We start from the raw sequence: 23264 nt of genomic DNA, 5'->3' as shown, positions 1-23264 counted from the left end.
ATGTTAACAGTAAATCAACATAGCCCACTTTAGATAATAATAGATGTTACAAGGGAAGACGATGCATTAAACAGTGTGTTTCGTATTACTGTGACACTGATTGTCATGACACATTAAAATACCAGTCAGAAAACACTACGACTTTTAGGTTTCCAGCCAAACTCGGCTCTCTTGTCTGTTCAGGTGAATGAGAAAACAGTCTTGGAAGATCGATTTAATCCTGATAACTAAAACAAGTCTTTTGGTTGCATAAGCATAAACATCCATAAAACGTTTCATAAATCATCATAAAACATTAAAACTGTTGCCAGGTCGCTTGTATGTCTCTAAACTTAACTCAGGTCCTAAGCTGCAGCTCATCATAATAACACTTGAGTTGTCATGAGAGGATGTATGAAGATAAAAAAAAAATGACAGGGATTTAATTTGAATATAAATACTGTGTTTAATATGTTCATTAAAAATCAAACAGTATTTAAGTGGAATTAAATCTGGTTTCACCTATTGACACTTGTGATTTACATTTTGCTGCAGGAAGATTATTTTTATTTATTTATATCTTGTCAGGAATGTGTGATTCAGTAATATGTTACTGTAGTATTTTTTTCTTTACCCAGTGGCTAAGGAATTACAAAACGCTTAGTACCATTACTGAGCAAAGTATTTTCTGAATTACTACTTGTTTTATGTCCACAGAGGATTAATCTCAATATGACATGCATGTGCAGCAGGTCATGGCAGGTCACGTCAGAAGCAATATGCAGAAAACAGAGTTGGGACAGATGCTTTGGAGATGCTGCAATGTTTGCTGTTTGTTATTTTAAAAAAGAGGATTCAGTTCCGTAACACACTTGTTTACAAAAGGAATATACCTTTTAAAAATGTGTAGTAATAACACTTGTTTTTACCTCTCCTTCTTTTAGTGGTTGTAGCCCTACACATTTGACAGCTTAATTCAGAAGATATTATGTAGTATATGGGTGTCATCGCAGGGTTGACTTGAAACATTTCGAGTATCTTTCCTTTCCCCTCCCCAGAGAATGAACTCTACCGACTGTGCTGATCTGCTGACCTTTACTGACCTTTACTCTTTCACCACCTTCACACCATGTGTACATACATTTCAAAATCAGAGTTGACGTGAAAGTCGGTGAAATATTACCCAGCAGTGACTCCTGAATGCACATTTCATTTCCTGATTAATTGCCTACCACAGTGTCCTATAAAAGTCTTGAGGTCCTCTGAAAGTGAGCAAAACATCAACACACACACACACACACACACACACATGCTGCTCCTGTTCTCTGCTGACTCCCTTAACCCCTTCCCCCTCCTCCCACTGCAGGAGGATGGCGTGACAGCTCTGTCACGTCGGCACCTGGTCATGCACAAGTGTTAATGATCCTCACCACAGCCGAGAATCACTGGAACACTGACACCATGCCGGGGTGCGTCTTTGTGAATATACGAGTGATGACTTTAAGCTCTGTCCTGCTCAAAGTCAAACCTTCTATCAAAACAATCTTTTTTAAGGAAGTAACAGTAAGAGAATAACCGAGGGAGGAGCCTGAGCGACCATTTCTGTATAAATGTGTCTTGCCGTGCCGTATATGTGTGTGTGTGTGTGTGTGTGTGGTATGGATGCAGCAGGCAGGGGTCCCGTCCCTTGTCACTCAGAGACAGCAAGCCAATCATTCCTGGGTTCTAAAATAAGCTCTCCTCCCCCCGCTTCCGTCCGCCCTCTCCTCCTCTGCCCCCTCACATGTGACCCTCTGCTCAGGAGACACCTGATGGGTGAAGGACAGAGGAGCTGCAGAGGAAATGGACAACAGCAGAACAGAGTCAGCAAACTTCAAAATGTACATTTGGGGGGGAGGGCGAAAAAATCAGCTCCTGAGGAATCAGTTAGCAAACATCAGTCGATCAGCGTATCTGCTTTACAATCTAAGAACAAGTGCAGCTGTACCATGTTGTACTAAGGTCCATGTCGTGCAACTGTGAAAACTTCAATTGCAAAATACCCACAGAAAATGGACTTTTTCATACTTAAAGTTGCTGTTATTGTGCTTTATACCATTTAAAATAAATGATTTAGATGAATGGGTCATATTGGGTATCTCTTTTAGATATATTGTACTACTGCTGTGTACCAACTGTGTTTTTAATCTGTCCTGTTGTCATTTTGACAAACATTTGTGTGCATGCATGAAATCAGGATCCAGGTTCCTCGTTTCAGTTGTCATTTGTGATATTTGTTTCTTGTCTTTGTAGCTTTTATAGTGTTACTACTGATAAAAACTACTTCATCTCTCATATATGTAATTATGCGCTCATTATTCTTTTCAAAACTGATTTTGGGGACATGGCACAGAGGACAGCTGAGAGGTTTCTCTGGCTTTTGTCTTGGTTTTATTTTGGAGACTTGCTGTTTCAGGCGTTAAAACGGGCTAAAATTACAAAGGTTGAGTGGCAGAGCTCGGAGAGCAGAAGTCTTGGCTTGTGCTCTCAGCAGAGAGGGATGACTTTGAAGTGAGGAGGGCGGGGGGGTCAATTCTCAGGCATCGACATGAACTTTGAGAGCGTGAGGTCACACACGCGCTGACAACTCAACCACCTGTCGCCACACACACGCACAAACACACACACACACACACTCTGAGTGAGAGAGAGAGAGAGAAATACACATATTGTTGTTAGGACACTGCATTGACTAATGTTCATGTGGACAACCTAACAAAGCCCTGTCCTTAAGCTATAGTTTTACTCTCTCACTCATACAATTACGTTTGAAGAAAAATGACACGCATTCATAAATACATTACTACACACTGGTTTACACAGGAAAGACATTGATTCGACCAAATAAATACATTGTGTCATGAATAGATATATTTTATTTGGCTCAAACAGATCACAAAATAGATCACGTTATAGCGGAAAGCTTTTCAGTCAAGTTCAGGGCCGCCTGTCCGTGTACCTGACCCAGTCTAAAGAGCAGAAGCAGGTGCGTTAGGGTTTCTAAGTGCGAACACACGGCCACCTTTATATACATTATGTCTCCTCCCGCCCTCCCTTTATATACAGAGCCATCATGTGCATTTACGTCTGCATCACACAAAGGAAAAACATTGTTCTCTCTGCCATTCAAGCAGCTTCACCATCTTCCAAACAAAATCAGACATAGAATATATAGATATGTCCTTCATCCATTATTCTCCTGCAGCTTTAACCTCCTCGGTATGAATATGTGGTGTTGTGTGTTAAAGTCTTTTGTGTGTTTGTTTTGTGAGCCTGTCTGTAGTGCATATTATACTTAACTGCATGTTCTCTAATGCACAAACGCATTGAATGGTAACACCAACAGAGAGTTGAACTGACCAAAGTTCAGTCAAGATGTAATTTAGTCAACGTGTCCCTTAAAATAAAGTTTAAAAGTAGTGTTCAGTAACTCCATTTCGTAGTAGGCGAGATCACAGAGGCCGTGCAGAATGCTGTGAGAGCATGATAGTCACTGCTTCAGGGCCTCCTGCCAGAGTTTGAAGTGCTTGCTCGGAGTGGCTGGGCCAGTCGCTCTGTGTCTGCCCAGTCCATATTCAGTTCCAGTTCAGTGTTGCTTGGACTCCTTAATGAAAGCTGCTGGACATGTGTTCCTTTAGCGACCAATGCAGCGAAACAGAGTTAAGAAACGTTTCCTTGACTTAGAGGAGCTTTTTAACGTGTGATCACAGAAGCAATGGCTTGATCTGTCGCTCTTTGTCCACAGTTCAGCTCAAATGCCTGTTTAGCACATGTATGATTAAGCAACTTCCACCCATTCCAGGGTGCCGTTTTTGTTTTCCTGACAACCCTAAATGCCCGGGATCAAATTCAGCCGATGTGGGCAGTGACCTGTGAGGCCCCTCCTCTTGGTTGGGTACCTGCCAGTCCTAAAGTCCGAGAGTCAAACAAAAAGCCTTGCTGTCCTGCACTCAGCACACCCAGACTGTCCGTTAGAGTCCCGCTAGGAGACGAGCCAAGGAAGGGACTCTGATGATTGGCAGTGGCAGCGGCGGCCATTTTATCAGGGCTGGCTGCGAGGCGCGGTGACGGAGGGAATGTGTAACCATACAGGCTGTAGGGCGGCGTGTGGAGGCGAAGACCAGCGTAGCCCTGTGGAGTGGGGTTGGATAGATAGCCAAGTTGAGATGCAGGGAGGGGCAGGGAACAGAATCCTTCACTTTCGTATGCCGACGGGCCTCTGGGAGAGGGGAACGAATCTGGGGGGCTGCTGAAGCGATGGAGGGGGTGTGTGGGTCGACTGCAGGCGTAGTCTGGTGGGCTGAGAGGGCACACCTGGAAAGGTGAGGAGCATGGCGATGTGGAGAGCAAGTGAGAGGACGCTCCGACCCCTCCATGAGCTCCTACCATTCCTGCAGACACAGAAACAACACAAGAGTTCTGAAACAGAGCATGAAACAATATAGATGTAGATCCTTGAACCTGATTGGTGTTTAGTTGTGAAGCTGCTGCTCTTTGTTAATCTTCATCACTGTGAGTTTGTCCTCGTAAACAAAGCACACTGACTGACTGTCATCAGGACGCCTGTTAGTCATGACATGTAATGAGCAATGTGTGTTACTTCCCGTGTGCCATCATTTCATTTCATTTTAGTGCAGAAGGAAATAACTCCATTCCTGTGAAACTGTGTTTTTTTGTATTATATAAATATTTACCAGACATTGGTTTATTGCTGAGCAGTCTCTCAGGAAAAGAAATAAATGAAGTATTACAAGAGTTGAACTTCTGAGGGTGGATATCTGAGCATGTGAAGATTGATTTTGACAAAGGAAACCACCCATTGCGTAACATTTCCTACCAACAGCCATCCGTTTTTTGTAATAGGACTACAATGTTTCCTCAACCTTTACTGAATGATCTTTGTACCTAGACCTCAGACCTTGGTGGCAGATCAGAAAAGAGTAATAAAAAGGTGGAACTGAATCCCATTTTCTCAACATTTGCTTGTACCTTACCTTGTTTGTGCATGCCGGGGATATCTTCAAACGTGAGTGTCCGTAGAGACGGACGCCAGAATGCGTACGACTCGACCAAAGCCTCCAGACCCATCCTGCGGAACACACGTTCATCAGCGTTACACACAAATCATCACAAAATCATTTGGAGCATACATTCCTGCACATTCCGTAGCCGTCGATGCAGCTGCAGCTGCTTATTCCCAGCATGCCTTCTGCGTTGTACATTACGCCAACCACCTGGCGGCCATTTTAGTCGCCTGTGGGGCCATCTCAATCTCCATGGAGACGGCAGGTAACGAGGGGCATAAACGCCGCGTTGCGATTGGCTGCCGCCAGCCGGGTGCTCTTAGGTAATTGCTTTCACACGGCTTTTATGGGCGAATCAGGACGAAGGCGCAGGAAGCCGCTGCAAGGATTTATGAGGTGGGACTCCCCCTCGCCCCCCCAAAAAAAAAAACCTGCATCCCTCCCTCCTCCTCTAGGTGGGGCACAAGGTTGCTGCAAGTGATCTGTTAGCCCTCGTTAGCGTGAGGATAAAAGTCCTCCCTCCTGCAGGGTTGTAGCCACGGTGATAATTTAGACAAGCTGCCCGGAGCGACTCTGCGTGCACCGAAGCAGCCTATCAGAGCAGAAGTTTATTTAGCTAACTGCTTAACTCTTCCTGTAATATTTAAGGGGAAGTTTTGTCAGCCTTCCTGAGTTTCACTTTATAGGGTCAGCTGTCATGATCCCTGCGTTATCCAGTTTGCCATTCTCAAACTTACTAGCTCTGAAATGTTCTGTCTCGCACATTCCCTCTCTCTCCTCTCCTCTCTTTCCTCCCTCTCTCCCCCTCACCCGCCCCTCCTCTAATGATTTCTATGAGGCCTCAGGGGAGTGGCTGTTTGGACTGTTAGGGTTTTACTGCTGTGTTGTTTTAATGCCGTGTTTATATATGTTTAGAAAATGTGTTTATACAGATTTTCTTCAGGACACTCTCGACTTTTATTATTTTGCTGTTGATGTTTATGTTACAAGGCTGGCTGGAATCTGACGCTCCATTTGCAGTTGAGGTTAGATCCCCCCCCCCCCCCCCAAAGCATGTGCCTGTAACTATGCAATTGTAGGGAATAATGTGGCTTTAAAGTTAGCACGTTTAAATGAAAATGCATCACCAATTAATATGATGAAACCATCATAATACGTGCCACATATGCACAGTTTTGCCAGTTCTCTTCTGCCATTTAGCAAAGAGTAAATGGGAGGCTGTTGCACATTTTCCTTTAGCAAAAAAAAAGGAAAGGAAAAAAAAAAGTGCTTTGCTCCTCATTAAATGAGACTGAAATAGCCGTGACAAAAACCACAACCAAGGCAGAATATAATGCAGCCATGGGTCCCACATTACAGCTAATGCACAAAATAATGTGAAAATGAACTCACCGGTTTCTGCCAGAGTCTCGGAAGCCTTTGGCAAATGGGTTTCTGTCAATTTTCAGCCGTGTAATCTGAAAGGCAGAAAAAAGAAACTCTTAATTATATCCAAATATTTCAGTTGTAAGTTTACTTTATACAATGGAGAAGGTAGTGATAGTAAGTAGAATGGAAAAGCTTTGCAGGAATGCATTATTGAGCGTGTGAGTAGATGTCTGTTCTCAGGCTGTGGGTGGTGTTTAAGGCCTTGCTCTGTGACCCACATCCAAAAGGATTTTTATAGGCATTGCCACCATGTTCTGACTTCAGCCATCATACACTGTGGGTCATATAATCCCGGCTAACCTCTGCTTTAAAGAAATCCAAAAAAAAAAAAATGGCAATGTTCAAACAAATGTTTGTTAAAAAAAGAATTTGAATTCAAATCATAGAAAATAAATTCAATAAGTCCAGAAGAGATGTTTAAACGTCCTCTGATAAAACTGCAGGACCTTGCTTTCGCTTTCTCTAACACAAACACACAGACATGCATTGAAGTATTTTGTTCTCTTATTTTATATAAAGCTACGAAAAACAAAGCCAATATATATCAGCAGTGGTGGAGTCTGTTGAGCTACCTGTTGATTCTGATATGCAGTGACGGTAGTGAACACCGTCTCAGGGAAGGCGAATGTGTGCGTGCCTTCTCCAGAGGGAATGGCTCTCACTGGAGATAACTCCTCTCCACACTCCTTACGGATCACATGGACCCGGGGCTGGTACTTGTGCATGGAGTGCAAAATGATCTGAACGGGGAAGAAAAAAAAATGCTCTTTCAGTCTTTAATGACACTAACAACAGCTATCAAGAAGATCCACTTTTTTAAATAAAACATTGTCGTGTAATTGTTAAAACATTGCAGCAAATATGCAGATGCAGACTTCTATTGTCTTGTACACATTTTTGATAAATGTTTTTATCATATCACACTTAATATGTATAATATACATAAAAGTATTATTGACATAAACATCGAAAGATATACAACCAATGAATAATTCATATATGTGAAGTAACTTACGTGTCCCTGGTCATCGAGCTCATTGTTGGTCAGTTTAAGTTTGTCAAAGCTGATCACCTGACGCATCCACGTCTCCCCTGAGGCCGGGGAGTCCGGGTGGATGTACACTCTGGGCGGCACAGGAGAGTCTGCGTTCCCTGCTACCATCCACTTAGAGCTGTGGTACACGTACCTTCATGCATCAAACACACACACACACACAGGCTGGTATATGAGCACAATATCTCAAGTTTACAGATTTTATCAACACTTGTACTGTAAATGTATTACATCATTATCATGTGCCAGGGTGAAATTGTGAAAATTCACAATATAGTACAGTTTTTCTGTGTTTAATTATGAAATTAATACAATTAATATTGTTAAAATCAAGTGCATATGCATTAATACTGATGCATGAATGTACTGCCAAATTACAGTAAATGGGAAACTGTCAAATTAAAGTAGTTTACAATAAAATGATAGTCACATTATAGGACAACATCATATTCTGTACATTTATATATAGTGTTTATTTATACAGAGTGATTTACTGTTAAAGTAATGTTTTAATAAAGTAAAGTAATGTTTTAATGTTGAACAGACTGTTTTTATTGGAGAGAAAATGGCTGTGGTGATGAACATCATCAGCAACAATTTGATATTTAACATCAGTCAATGGATTTAATAAACAATAAAATTTTATTCTGCCAAAATATCAATCCCAAAACTCTCACGTGACTACAGGCGATTTATTGTACATTAAATGAACAGACAAACAAATAAATACACTACAATGATTTAGGGAGGAAAACGTAGCAAAGAAATAATACCACTGAGTAACCCTTTTTCACCTTTTCTTCATTTTATATTAGGATGTTAAACTACAAGGTGCTGTCAAGCGATTTATAGCCTAAACCTAATCTATCTAATTAGTTTGCTTGTGCCTTCTAACGACATTTGTCGGTTTGACTCTCTGTAGGGTGGAGATGTTTTATAAGCATCCAAAAGGCGCTTTTTTTTCCAAAAGGGACGAGAAAACCACCGTGACAACAACATACACTGGTGCCAGGCGCCATTTGTGCAGAGAGAGAGAGGGAGAGAGAGAGAGAGAGCTGCGGGGTTACACAGTTGAAAAAATGGGGGGTTGGTTGTGTGCAGGTTTGTCCTCGTGAGTCTAAATTATGATTGATGCAACATTTGTATGATTTATATATCGGAAGCTTCCTTAATGTCAGATTAAAAGAAAACCCTAACATTGGTCACTGCGTTACGTTGTTGCTTGGACGTCATGCGTTTTACGCACGGAGTGCGTGTTTAATTCTCACCTGTAGCGTTTGTTGTCCACGGGGATGATGTCCATGGCGATGTAATACTGCTGGTGTGGGTCCAAGCCCGTGATCTTCACACGCATCGCAGGGAACATCCGCCTGACAGGGAAAGCAAATAAATCATCCGCTCTGGAGGTTGTGGCATTTAAAACACACAGTCCCGTCTGAGCCACCGCATAATAATAATCCTAATATAATATTAATAATGTCTTATTTTAAATAAGTATTTTTTTAATTTACAGGTTACATTTTTAATTATACACCTTTAAAATTACCTTTGTTTATTTAGCCAACAATAAATATTGTCTGAGAATGTCTGAGAATTTACTATAATAAACTCTTGAATTTGTATTTTTTTTTTTTTATCAAGAGCTCTGTCTCACCGTCCAGCCTTGGTGATGATCATTTCCGTGCCAATCTCGTGGAACCGTTTCCACAGGTCTGACCCCTGCAGGTCTACGCGGGCCTCCTCTCCGGTGCCGGTGACCGGCGCCGTGCACAGAACAGCGGGCTGCGGGCTCTCCAGCAGCGCGTCCTCGCTCTCCGCTGCATCGGAAAGAGTCACATGACACTTTGTAATAACACAACTACTAATATTATTATTATTATTAATAATAATAATAATAATAATAATAATAATAATAATAATAACGCACAACGCATTTAAATGTGTCTCAGAAAAGACAAATATAGTACAGAACATTTTTAAATGTATGATTCAAAAACCATGGGTCTGGTATAAAATATGAAATGTATTTATTGCAGCCACACAACAGGCCTCTTTTCAGCAGCATGTGGAAATATAAGTAGTGCTGCTCTGCAGTGTGTATACTTTTATGTACTCCAGTCATTTCAAGCAGGTAAAGTGTTTTTTTTAGATGTATAAATGTGTTCATGGTGAGTTCTGGTGCACTGAAAACTCAGCATCTGTATGAAAATGAGTGTAATATATGTCTCTTTAAACCGAGCCACTCTACACTTATTAGTGAACGCACGACCTGAGTGAGAAATATAGCTACACCAGTGATTCCTTTCTTTCTTTCATTTTTCAATAACGACTTTCATAATAGAGTCCTTGAGTATAAACTTCAGTGTTTATGTGTCTCACTGTTGTTGTTATTTGCGCTATATTCCACGCAGGCCTCGCCAAGTGCTGGGAATTTATGCACATTAGACATGGGCCTAACAAGCTAAACTCACACAAAGACAAATGCTCAGCCAAGGAGCTTTTTTTTTTTTTTGAAATTACAGTGGATTTAAATCCTAATTTGTCACGGGCCAGTCGGTTTATGCTCTGACTGCAGACTTGTCAGCATCCGTGCCGTGGCCCTCTCTCTCCCTCTGCCTTTACGCGCTGCTAATTGGCGTGTTTATGATTGCAACACAACTCATAAAGCGGCTCACATTAGTCACACTCATATTTACAAGGCCAGGGCTGTGATATGATATCACATTCCCCCACGACTGCGTAACTCAGAACCCACAGACTGGCATTGTTATTTTTACCTGAGCATCTACATATTTTTGTGTCTTTACTGAGGATTCTTGTGCAACAAGCAGAGGAGAAAGAACATGCAGTCCTGATACTAAAACTGTGCTGTGACTCATTATATGAAAGAATTATGAGCAGAGGACATGTCTGATGTTTGTTTTCATAAAATAATATGCAATAAAAGCCTGAGACTTCTGCATGAAACGTTAAATAATTTCCAGTATTCTAATAAAAAAAATACAGTAATGATTTAACTTAAAATGTGGCAATTTAATTTGTTTTATAATAATGTTAGCAACAATATTAATTATTATTATTTCTCTAAATGTTGTTTACTTACGGGATCCCTCGCTCGCACACTCAGCCTCGCTGCTCTGGTCTCGAGCCCGGTCCGCACGCGGCACCGGGCTCCCGGTCAGATCAGAGACGTCGGTTCCGTCCTCGTAGCCGGGACACACAGCATCTTCTCCTCCGTCCGTCCTGCGTCTCTTCTCCGCACCGATCAGCGCTTCCACGGAGAACGCGTGAGCCTTGACACTGAGCGCGCACGGGGAGCGACGCTTCTCTGCCATTTCTCTCGCGTGTCTCGGGACAGGGGAGAGAAAGGCAGGAGGAGACGGCGTCACGAGCTTGCGGGGAGCGAACAAAAAAAAAAAGTTTCGTCTCGAAATATGTCAATCCGCGATGACAGCCTGGTGCCGTGGGTCGAGACGGGGCACTCCGTCCTCTGGCTGGACAGCAGAGTCAGTACAGGGAGCCGGGAGGAGATGTAGTGTCTCCGTTGTCTGTAAGAGCCGTGCGCACTTTTGGACACTGTCAACTACTCGGAGCTTAGAGGAGCGACCTGTCAATCACAGCGCAGAGCAGCCAATCACGAGTAGTCACAGCCTCCGGAACTTCCCCCTGGTCCCGCCTGCTGTGGGGCCCCACTCGTGCCGCCTTATGTGGTAACAGAGGAGTTGGCTCATGAATCATGTCTCCAGGCTCAGGGACGCACGGAGCATCTCTCGCCGTGGCATCGCGCGCATTTTCACGCAGCGGTCCCACATGCTTTAGTCTGCACTGTGTCCACTGATACTGCTCACATCCTGACCTACATGTTCATGTTTAAACCCAAATGTGTTTGTGCACGTGGTAATGTATGGCCAAAATAAATATGATGCCCTGTATGTTCACCGACCTAAATAGAAAGAAAAAAAATATATATTTTACAAGATATAACAACATAAATTAGCCTGTTAAACAGGGCGTCTTCACAAAATAAAATAAACACAGCAAAAGCTCAGCTGTTGTTTATCATAATACTCTGCATTTGTTATATTTAATTAAACAATAACATTTTATAACATCCTTAATTTCATTTGGTTTGATTTCCATTTGTTTTCACTGCAATAACAAACGTTCTGCAGAAAACTGCTGATTTCTACTCAAACAAACCTGTAGCTTAACTTAGTTTACTTATAAACTGATCTAATATGTAATGTAATAATAATAGATAATAATATTAGAATAATAATAAATAATTTTCACAGGCCTTTGGTGCACTAATGTGCGTCGCATTGGTGTGAAATTGAAATTTAAAATTCAAAAATGTAACTGATTGAACAAGAACATTGAAAACATGACAGTTAAAGCGTCATGACTGTGATGTAAAACACCATCACAAACCAGCTGGATTATCTCTTGTCTTTGCTCGTTTGTCAATAATCCTCTGCACTATGACGGCAGCGTGGATGTGGCCACTCGGGGAATGCGTGTCCGTGGGTGAGTGTGGAGGAGAGAGAGAGAGAGAGGGAGAGAGAGGACCAGGCTATAAATAAACATCATGTTTGTGCTTATGTGCGTTTCAGGCCAGGGTTTGCATCATATACATAGGGTACATATGGTAACATTTGCATATTGATGTGGAAATAATCTCCTGATTTGTTACTTAGCTACAACCACCGTGTGATTATCCACGTTTGACTTTAATTAGGCTTCTCTCTCTTTCTCTGAAGCTTCCTTGTTGCCACGGTGACCACCTCCTCCTCCTTCTCCTCCTCCTCATGTGGACCGCTGTGTTAAATTAAGCTCGAGGCCTCTCGTGGTTTGTTGGTTAAATAAACAAAACACGTCGCCGTCGCTTATTATTGGCATATACGTCGTGGTGTATTTGATATAGGACGTCACGTCACGTCACGCTGTGTGGGTGATCAGATCAGAAAGTGAACCAAAGCATGTTTCACTTTCCCGTGGGCCTTTAGACACGTCATATTTCTGAATAATCCCGCGAGAGTAAAAATGTTTCAAAGACATTTTTGCCTCTCAAATGGAGAGATAGATAAATGTGAAATTTAGTGATGGCACGGTGTTTATTTATTGATTTATTTAGTTAGTTAGTTAGTTAGTTAGTCAGTTATAGTCCTGGTCAAGATAGTATGATTAATTATCTTACACAAACAAACAAAAAAACATATTTAATATCCTGGTTAAATTAGCTTGTATTTTCCTGAACACACGAAATGTGGAAAACTCCGAGGGAAAACTTGACCTGATCAATTTTGGTTTAAAAACAAGCGATTCATGTGTTGAACATTGTTTAATAAAATAAAAGTGAAATTGAAATAATTCAGTATGTCATCGTCTTTAAAAAGGAAAACGATATCTTCTGATAACAATTACACTTACATATAACGAAATGTATTATTATTATTATTGTTATTATTATTATTATTATTACTACAGGTTTTTTTACATTTCTATAGACTGGATAATGATAACAGCACAGGTCTACACCACTTATTATATCATAAACAGGTGTATGAAGACATTTTGTTTGTGTTTAATAAAATGAATTAATAAAAAATAGCCATTTCACGACACAGTGGATTGTTATGTTTTTCTTGAGCAGGTGCACTGAGTTCATTGTATCTGCTATTTTGTCCACGACTCTTTAATAAGTCATAACTTGATAATACTTAACATAAACACAGCACAGCTGCCAACAGAGACAATAAAAAAAACGGACTCGCTCAAACTTCTATTGTGTAAACATATAATTTATGACGTGGCGTTTTCTAACATCAGAAAACTCAAGTACTTCATCGTCGCCCAGAGCGTTTTTTGAAGCAGCGTGAATGAGTTCACCTGTAAAACAAACATGTTTTTCTTTCTCTCTTTCTTTCTTTGGTCACGACTCTAACTCTGCACATGCTCTGCCTCTCACATCACTGACAGAGTGTTCGGCCTCTTTTATTCTGTTCACTGTCGATTTTATTATTATTCAGCTGAAATCATTTTTTACACCTTGAGCTTCATATTTTTCTGTATTACTATTATTATTATCATTATTATTATTATTATTATTATTGTTGTTGTTGTTTGAATTCTGCAGGTCGACGCACATGTATTTATTAAAATACAAACATGCTGTTTTGTGTAACAAGTGTAGATATAGGTTGGCAGTGTTTAAAAACACTTTAACATAAATGGTAAATTAATCAAGTGACTGAAATGTAATTGTAAAATTATGAATATAATAATATTTATGTAGGCCTAATAATAAAATCTACCTTTTTATAAAGTTAGTCAAGCACTTTTTAAAACGGTGAATTAATCTGCATTAATGTTAATGACGCAGTCACGTGCAGCGCGCGCTTTTACGCGGTGATTTGTCGTCGTTGAGCCAATCAGAGAGCAGCCCTTTTTTTTTTTTTTACAAATCTGTTGTGTCACGTTGACGGTGGGCGTAACTGTGCTGCACACAGAATGAGCTGTTTATTAAAAAAAAAAACTTTGACATAATTACCTGTGTGCTTTGAAGGGGACGCGGGGCCATGGGTAGATGTGGTGGAGCAGGGGAGTCTGGGTAATACATTGTTAACAGTTATTTAGCGCGCGCTAATGGGCACGTGGATCACTGCCAGGGCTTTTATGACGGAAGTGGCATGAGGGTGTGTGTAAGTGAGAGTGTGAGAGTGTGTGTGTGTGTGAGAGAGAGAGAGAGAGTGATACAGCACAATGGTTATTTAGTGTTTTACTGTGAAGGAAATGCTCTGATGATAGCCTACAGTCATTTTCATTACCAATCTATTACCTGCGATATTACTCTGGAAATTACTGTGATATTAAATCCTTATTACCAAGCTGGAACTTGCATTGGAAATAAAATTTTATTAGCATAAGGCTACCTCAATATTAATAAAATATCACACACTATTACCATGCTGTTAAAGTAAACTCGTAAGTGTTACAGGTTGAGGGAGTGATACCTTATGTCATGACATTTTTTTAACTTAGAATGCATGGGGAAAGTAAGTAGTCAAAGTAAAGGAGGATGTAGTGATGGGGAAAATATGCAGCATGCATTTTCATCCGTGTGCCTGCCGCCTGCCTGCAGGATCAGGATCAGGATCCGCTCATTCGCCCCCCTGCTGCTTTTGCTGGGAGACGGGCTGATCCCAGACAAGCAAAGTCCTAACTCCATGCATGTATCTGCAGCCATGCCAGCGCCGCAAAGCAAACGAGCATATCCTGCTTGTGCTGGCTGAGAGTCACTCATCATCCGCGTGAAGTGACCCCTGCTCCCTTTCATAAAGTTAACCTTCCATTGAGAAACTTGGTATTTTACTGACACGCTTGATGGAAATTGATGGATATATGGCATTTATTGAATTTCTTTACGAGCCGGTTCCGGTCCTGACGCCGTTTATTCAGGGCCTCTGTGTGTGTCTCGGATGTTATTCAAGTTGAACTCCTGCTCTGGCTGCCATGCATTGTTTCTCACACACACACACACACACACACACACACACACACACAGAGAGACTGACACACAGATGAAGGTCTCAGTTACAGCCTAAAAATGCCCCTTGTATTTATAAATCACAAATGCATTGCAATCAGATCACATTTAAAGAGATTCAGGGTGATTGATAATAACCTTGTCCTTGTTGATGTAAACAAATGTAACAATTTAACGACATTTCTTTCGACCCAACAAGCAAACATGATGTTCCTTTTGTGATTTGTAATTAGTCTTCCTGCAGCCCCATTGTAATACTTTTATTTACTCATTATTTAAACTTCACACATGAGTGTGCTAATGTGATGTGTTTTTGTAGCAGCTGCAGTAACGATGCACAGATGCAGACACTAACTGATCACAAGCTTAAAAAAGCATTAAACTATTATACATATGATCTGCAACATTCTTATTTTTGTGGAATCCTCTCCATGTCATAGAGTTTATCAGTCTCTTATTTGCAGTATTTTCCATTATTAACTGACTGAGTGATGCGAGTCCAGGATTTGTTTCTGAAACACTTTTGTTCATCTAAATTATTGGACCTCTTACTGTAATAAAGAGTAATTCACCGCTGTATGTGAATGTGTTCCCTGTAATTCATTACCATCATATTTAGCGTTTTCTCACAAGTGACTCATGTTGTATTTGATGTCACTGACGGTATGCTTTCATATTATTTTGAGGGTGTAACGTCAGTGCGAGGGCCTGGGATGCATTGGTTCCATTTTTTAAGTGCTTTTGCTGGCTTTTCCAGACTTGTAGACCCCAGCTTTAACGCATTACAAGGGAGATTTGAGGGGTTTTCAGCTCGTGAGCTTTACTGACAGAGAAAGGCCTCCACACACGGTGTATGGATAGTGATGCTGTGAGTGTATGTGTGTGTGTGTGTGAGAGAGAGGTTTTCTGTGTGTTTGAGACATTTTAGGTATAAAAAACTCTTTGTTTTTTAACTAACTGTTAATAAATATTGCATAATCACACTGAACAGAACAAGAACGGGCAAATTCTTTTCGGCATCATTTATTCCTTTTTTAATTGTTCTTTTCAGCTGAAACCATATGTTTTTGTAGTTGTGTTCGCCTGGTGTCAATTAAATAATGTACATATTTATTAATTCAGTACGGATGCAAATGTACATTTTAAAGGTTTCACTTTTCACTGTGTTTTGCTGTGTCGCAACGGTGATAAATCAGATGGCATTTTTAAAAGGTGCTTGTGTGTTATCTACAAAGACTGTTTGGGCAAAAGCGCTTTATTGTCTATTTCATACTTTATTACAAGATGAGTGTAATCTTACCGTTTGTCACCCTGAGTTTCCCACAATGCATTGATGCTCCTTTTTAAATTTTACCATGAAAACCAATAACGTTTTTCTTTTTCGTGTTTTTTTTTTTTTCCACAACCCTGAGTGCCTCGGTTTTCAAATATTTTGCTGTGCACATCATGCACCAAAGAGCACATTGTTTGAGATATTTTTTTCCACTCAGTGTCAAACAGTAGCACTCCTATTCTCTTTCTTTTTTTTCTTTCTCTTTTTTGTTTTAGCGTTGTGTTTTACCCAGATCAAGAAAGTCCCAGCAGTGTGTGATTTCAAGAGTGACTGAAAACAACTCCACTCTGCCATTGTTTTAACCATTTTAGCAGCACTGTTGTGTATCTAATTAAAGGCGACTCCATATGCTGCAGTGCTGTAAATAAATCATTTCTAAACTTATATATCGTGTCAGCAGAGGTGGAAGTGGCTGCAGTCATATTTAAGTGAGTCAGCAGGAGACCTCAGTCTGCTCCCAACTCTTATTAATTACATAGTCGAGTCATGATTTGTGGAAGTGAACTGAACAGATTGTAAAACCAGTTTGTTTTTGTCAAGAAAGCTTTCTGCTCGTTTCCGTTTCATCACCTCATCGTCTACACCTGCCAGGTGATGAGATGCAATTAAAGCTGCTTTAGCTTGACAGGATTCACCTGAGCCTGTGCCCTTTAGCAAGGCACCAAACCTCCCTTTTAACATGCTTTGGGTGAGAATGAGCTAAATGGCCAGTGCGATGTGTTTAATTCTGTTTCACGGCAACAAAACAACCCCAGTCTCATGACCTCATTGCCTTCAAAGAAGGACAGAATGGAGTGGCAGACATGATGGGCTGAGAACAAGTAAGCAGGTGTTGTTTTTATGGCGTTCTTCATCTCGTATAAGAAGAGGTGAAAACATTTTCTCCTCTCATAACCCTTAAAACCACATGAAGAGACGAATCAAAGCTGTGTGTGTGTGTGTGTGCGCGCGCGTGTGTGTGTATGTGTGTGCACGTGCGCGCACAAGGTCATTAGAAGGCAGGATTGTGTATGCCGAGTGTTTGATTACCCCTTTTTGTTCAGTGCCAGGGAATTCTTCAATTCTTAGCTGTGTGTTATTGTGTTTGTGTGTCTGCGTGTGCATGTGTGAGTGCGCAGTCAATCACTGTGTGTAACCTTCATCGTTTCCCCGTGATTACACTACATGATGAGCTGCTAAAAAGCACACACAGATTAAACAACGGTGAATGAAACTCTCTCGTCTCTTTCTTCTTTGGATGTTTCTGTCTCTTTCATGCACACACAGACACACACAGACACACACACTCTCCTAACGAGTGCAAACTCATCACGGAAACACCGCAATTTGAAAATAACAACAATCATAAAAAAAGCCATACAAACATCTGCAGCTCGTAACTGACGTCTCGAGCCAACCCCAGCACACGTGCCTCTTAAAACCGGAGAACAACGGTTATTTTCATCTCTTAGATGTTGGAGTTTTATTCCTTTTCTTTTTCTTTGGCTCAACTGGAAGCGTTTAGGTCTTTCTTTTTTTAATCAAAGAGCAAAGTCATTAGAGTTTGGCGGTGAAGGCGTCCGCGAAGCTCGTCTCTCAGTTCTGCCTGCATTCAACGTCCAGACCGTAATGCTAACTAACATTTAGTGCAGATTTAAGGAATTCTGTTTTATTACTGCATTTAAGGAATCTCTGCGTTAACGAAAAGGCACAAATCGTGCATATCTACAATATATGTGATATTTTATGACCTTGTGTTTCAGCGTTTTCTTGCCACAACCAGTTGCTATTCTATTTTAGCCACTCTGCGTCTCGAAACGTCGTAATGACCATTTTTACAATGAAGAAAAAGAACAAACTCTAAATGAGACTGAAGACGGCACAACTTTAAGAAACCATTATGCACTAACTCACAAACAAATATGCTCTCACGTGAACACAATGATGCTGCAGCCACTTCGTTACTTCACAAAGCCATTGTTTTTGGATTTTCATGGCTTTTCTTTGCATCATCAGTGTATTCATTAAATAATCAAAATCACTTAATAAACCACATTTATTTCACATTTAAAATAATCAGCATTATACATGACATTAAATAGATATGGATGTAGACATAAAACAAATTTGCTTAAATAGAAAAAAGGAAAAAATGTTAAATAAATGTTGTTTTTTTTGTGCAGCGTAGAAAGCAAGTGCACAGAGAGACCGTAACTGTTTTCACTGCTGAGGAATGTGCAAAAAGAAAAAAGTGACATCCTGCAGAGAGTAAATCCGATTTAGATAATCTTATTGATAATGACTAACGCAATGATTTACAAACACGCTCTCGTCTGTTTATGTTTATGAGGCATTTTTACAGTATGGGATTTAATTATAACCAGTGGTCATGCAAACTTTAAACATACAAGCGACTTGATTTATAGGTAATTGCTGTGAGTTTGCAAGCTGAACAGAATGATTTTCACTTTTATTTTCTCACTGTACTTCTTCCTTTTAACTAAAGTGTGCACAGGGCCACAGAAAGAAATGTGTTCTGGTTTTAAAAATTCAGCCCTCAGCTTCATGTAATGGTCACAATTTCCCTGTTATTGATTGATAAAGTCTTTACACACACACACATGCACACGCACACGCACATACACACACATCTATAGCTGCAGTGATACAGCCTGAGGCTAAAATGTGTTTTTGATATAGAGTCTCTTCCTCTCCCGGCATGCTTCTAATACTCTCCTTCTTCCCAGGATAACAGGGTCACAGCATGGAGACCTCAACGACTCCACACCTGGAATAACACCACCCAGAATATCCGCTCTGCTCTGCTTGTGAGCTGGTGAGTGTCTCTCCCTCTCTGTGTGTGTGTGTGTGTGTGTGTGTGTGTGCATACACGTGTGTAAGAATGATACGAGTATGAAGAAATACTTAGAGAAGCTTTATGAATGGGAGAAGGTCATCTTTTTTTTCCTCCCACGTTCTGTCACTGGTGTTTTTTGTGACAGCTTGTTTTTGCAGCAAAGGAAATATGAAACACCCAGAGGCAGTTTTTCAGCGGTCAGTTGCTTGTTCTTGTGTCTCTACTCCTATTTAGTCATTTTAATATACTGTACTTCTATATAGTCTTCATGGAGAGCAAAACCTGGTCCCAATGAGGCGGAACCTCATTTCTGAGGAACTGGTTGAGTTTAGGGGTTAGATCTGAACTGTGGTTAGGTAAAGGTTAGGGTCAGACATATACTGGTTTTGGTTAAGGTTAGGGATTAAGCTTTGGTTAGGCTGTCCAAATGAATGGAAGTCAATGCAGAGTCCTTATAAGTAGAGATGTATATATATATATATATATATATATATATATAGGGTTACACATGTATGTGTATGTAAACATATATGTATATATATATGTATAAATATACATACATATATATATAAATATATATATGTATGTATATATATATATTTATATGTATATATATATATGCCGAGATCTGATTAATAAAGAGAAAATGTAGCTCAAGTATGACTGATCCTTCTCTCCATGGCAAAATAAGAAGAAAAGACTGGATGAAAGGGAGGACAGTGGAGAGAGACAGAGGAAGAGGGCAGGTTCCACTCTGATCACCATAGGTCCATACTGTGAATGGGGCCTTCCCCCAGAGTGAGAGAATGGGGGGGGAAAGGGATGAAGTGAGGACATAGAGTGTGAGAAGAAAGAGAATTCATATATCTATGACTGTTTGATGCCTGTGGTGTGCCTCTGTAAATATAGTCCTCTTTCTTTAGCTTGCTCCTGCTCCTTTCTTTCTTTTTCCAGGCATCCCTCCCTCCTTCCCTCATACCCCATCACTCCCTCATTTTTTATATCCCTCTTTTTGCCCTCTTCCTGCTGATCCGTGCCAACCACCATGAAACCACCGCCACATTAGAGCCTTTAACGGGCACAGCCTGGCATCCTGCTCTGTCCAAACATATTATAGCCTTGTCGCAAAACGCACATGTGTATATGCGTTTTATGCCGTTTGCTGAATTCACAACTATAGGGTTTCTCCATATATTAAGGGCTGGGGGGGGGGGGGGATATTTTTCATCCCTACAAAACTGCCACGTGTCATTGTGGCTCTGAATAAACTCCAGAGATGTTGACTACTTCTAACAGGTTGTGGATGGAGAAGGCGGCAAATACATGGTTCAGATATACCAATAGAAATGTGAGATTAAAGCTGAGCAATTTACTATGAATGTGGTCTGGGCTGATGTTTATACAGTGGGATATTATTATTCCATTTCTAGCCGATACGACACCAGCGCAGTATTGAAGAATGGAGTGAAAAGGCAGGGCGTTGTTTTGGCTTTTGCCTCTCCAGCCTGTCTTTGCATCCATTTATCATTTATTTATCCTGCAAAATGAAGAGTTGTTGATTTTATTTAAGCCAGCTGACACACTGGCACTCCTTCACTCAGATCTTCTAATTGCTCCAGAAACAACACATTCTGACTCAGCTGAGCTGTTAGTGTGCATGTGTTTAACTGTACTCATCATCTGCTGGCCAGGTCTTTGATCTTTCACATGGACTGACTATCTGAACATGGTCTGAGTACACACACACACACACACACACACACACGCACGCACACACTTCCATTCATTTGGACAGCCTAACCAAATTGTTATCCCTAGTGTTAACCCTAACCAAAATTCAAATCTTACACTTAACCCTCCCTGCCTCACTAGGACCAGGTTTTGGTCTCCATGAAGACCATTGGTCCTGACAAGGTCAGTGTTCATGCCAGAAAGGATCATAAATACAAGTACACACATGTACACGCTCATGACCATGTGAGGTTTTTATGATTTGTTAATGAGGCTGTTAGGAAGAAGCCACACCCCCTCAGCAGCTGGACTGATCACACCTGCTGAGCACACCAAGGTGACGCTTGTTTGTTTGTTTGCATGCCGTCTCATTTATTGGAAACAGTTAGGAAGACTTTTATCACATGGAAACAATATGGGTTCATTAATAAGTGGGTCATCCTTTGTGTACTTCTGATGTCTCCCAGCTCTAAGAGCCCTGACCTGGTTTCACCTTTGACCTCTCTTTGGAGCAGGGGACTGTTGATCGTGATCATTTAAGAACAATACTACATGAAAAACTAGCACATGGCTGCAGAATACGTATTATTTTCAGTGTGCAACTTAAGAAGGGAACTGAAAACATGTTGTCAAAAGCTGTTACGAAAATACAATATACCAATTGTGAATTAGATGTGATGCTTTTGATTCCATTTAGTTTTTTAAACCAATCACAAAATGACAGATGGACAATTACCTAATTGTCACAGATTGACAACTGATCACTCTCTAATTAAATTACAACAATACAACTTACACATGTCATGAGAATTATACATTATATATATTCATCAAGTATCTTTTTGTGAGAGTTTTTTTTAGATCTAAATGGCTAAAGCGAAACCAACCAACAAAAAACTAAATCCACCTTAATTCATCTTGAATACCAAGAGAGAGACTCGTCTGCCCCCCAATGATTTGACTCAGTGGTTATTAAAACTTTTTATACACAGCTCCACTCCGATCACATAACCTGGTATATACAGTCATACAATATGTCTGATTTTCCTCCAAGTACCACCAGAGGAAGCTCACGTACCACTGGTGGTACACGTACCACAGTTTGAGAACCACAGATTTAACGAAGTGATAAAAATGAATAAATAAACTCAAACTCAAACCATCACACAGTGTGTGTTTCAGTACATTCAAAATGCATTCCATATATAGCATGTAAAATATACATGTCAAACTATTGAACACACACACACACACACACACATACACATGAATCATTGCAGGAAGCCACAGCATTAAGGCTCAGAATCACAAAGTCTTTGCCTAAATCTGTCCTGACTGTGTTGTGCTGAAAGCCCCGTTTCAGAGCTGACTGTCACCACTGAGCCAAGAAAAAGGCCTTTGGTTAGAAACACAGAGATTAGCAGCATGCATTACTGTCAGGGAGGATCAGTGTCCATGTCCTTTGACTCGGTGGCTATGTAAACAACATTTATAGGTTTATTAAAAACACCCCTGTATTCCTGTTGCAGTTAATGGTGTATGTGACAGTGTGTTTCTCTTTCATAACGTGCGGCGCAGAGGAGGTAATTACAACAGGCAGTCTCTTGGGCTGTGCGCGGCGATGAATGCGTGTTCTTTTGCCTGAGAACTAAAAACAAGTGTTCCAACATAACTGGTATTTTAGTGACAAACTCACCAAGTTTAATCACTGCACTTTCACCCAAATATTCTTTCCTCACTCTTAATACAGTCTGTCTCTTTCTGTCTGTTTGTATTCTCCTACGTTTTCTTGAGGGTCAGCTTTGTTAATTTATCCGTGGTCCCTGAATGGCTTGCGGCCTGTATTTCAAACTGTGTTGACAGATAAGCAGCAGGGAAACAGATAGTGTAATTGCCCATAAATCAAGCGTGTGGAGGACTGCTGTGGATTCCCTTAAATACTCGTGCCTCATGTGGCTGAAAGGATTAGTGCGTATAGATGGACAGATACGCAGAGCTGATACACAATATTTTTGTGTTGATGTCATTCATTATATTAGACTTTTACTTTGAAGTCGGGGCCATGGATTCTCAACTGTTATTTACAACCCTAAATGGCTTTTGCTTCTTTTTCTGGTGAATTGTTTTAATGTTTTCAGTTTTTTTATCATGCAGCCTTGGCTGAGTGGTCCGAAACACATTTTTTATTATAGGTCCTGACTTTGAAAATGTTTTGGAAACCTTGACTTTATGGTGCACTCAAGTCCAACTCTTAGCAACAGAGAGACCACTGGGTCTCCAACACAAAAAAAAAA

The 23264-nt window shown here is 40.6% G+C and overlaps 2 protein-coding genes across 2 annotated transcripts in view; one reads left to right on the top strand and one right to left on the bottom strand.

Annotated features, from left to right (window-relative positions):
- Positions 1-23264, top strand: part of LOC131444120 (hormonally up-regulated neu tumor-associated kinase homolog) — a 97649-nt gene that overhangs the window by 50032 nt on the left and 24353 nt on the right. Inside the window, exon 3 of the mRNA XM_058614280.1 lies at positions 19130-19218. The gene's annotated coding sequence lies outside the window, so the exon portion shown is untranslated. The remainder of the gene's footprint in view (positions 1-19129; positions 19219-23264) is intronic.
- Positions 2868-11117, bottom strand: tbx18 (T-box transcription factor 18). Its single transcript, XM_058614281.1, has 8 exons — positions 10628-11117; positions 9179-9341; positions 8793-8894; positions 7486-7657; positions 7043-7210; positions 6435-6499; positions 5013-5107; positions 2868-4409 (listed from the first exon to the last, which is right to left on the bottom strand). The coding sequence occupies exons 1-8, from the start codon at positions 10857-10859 to the stop codon at positions 3868-3870; spliced, it is 1539 nt and encodes a 512-aa protein (XP_058470264.1). The 5' UTR covers positions 10860-11117; the 3' UTR covers positions 2868-3867.

This window comes from Solea solea, chromosome 17 (assembly GCF_958295425.1).
Source record: "Solea solea chromosome 17, fSolSol10.1, whole genome shotgun sequence".
In the NCBI taxonomy this organism is placed as follows: Eukaryota; Metazoa; Chordata; class Actinopteri; order Pleuronectiformes; family Soleidae; genus Solea; species Solea solea.
Note: the sequence above shows the minus strand (reverse complement) of the source record. Positions and strands in the feature narration are given on the sequence as shown.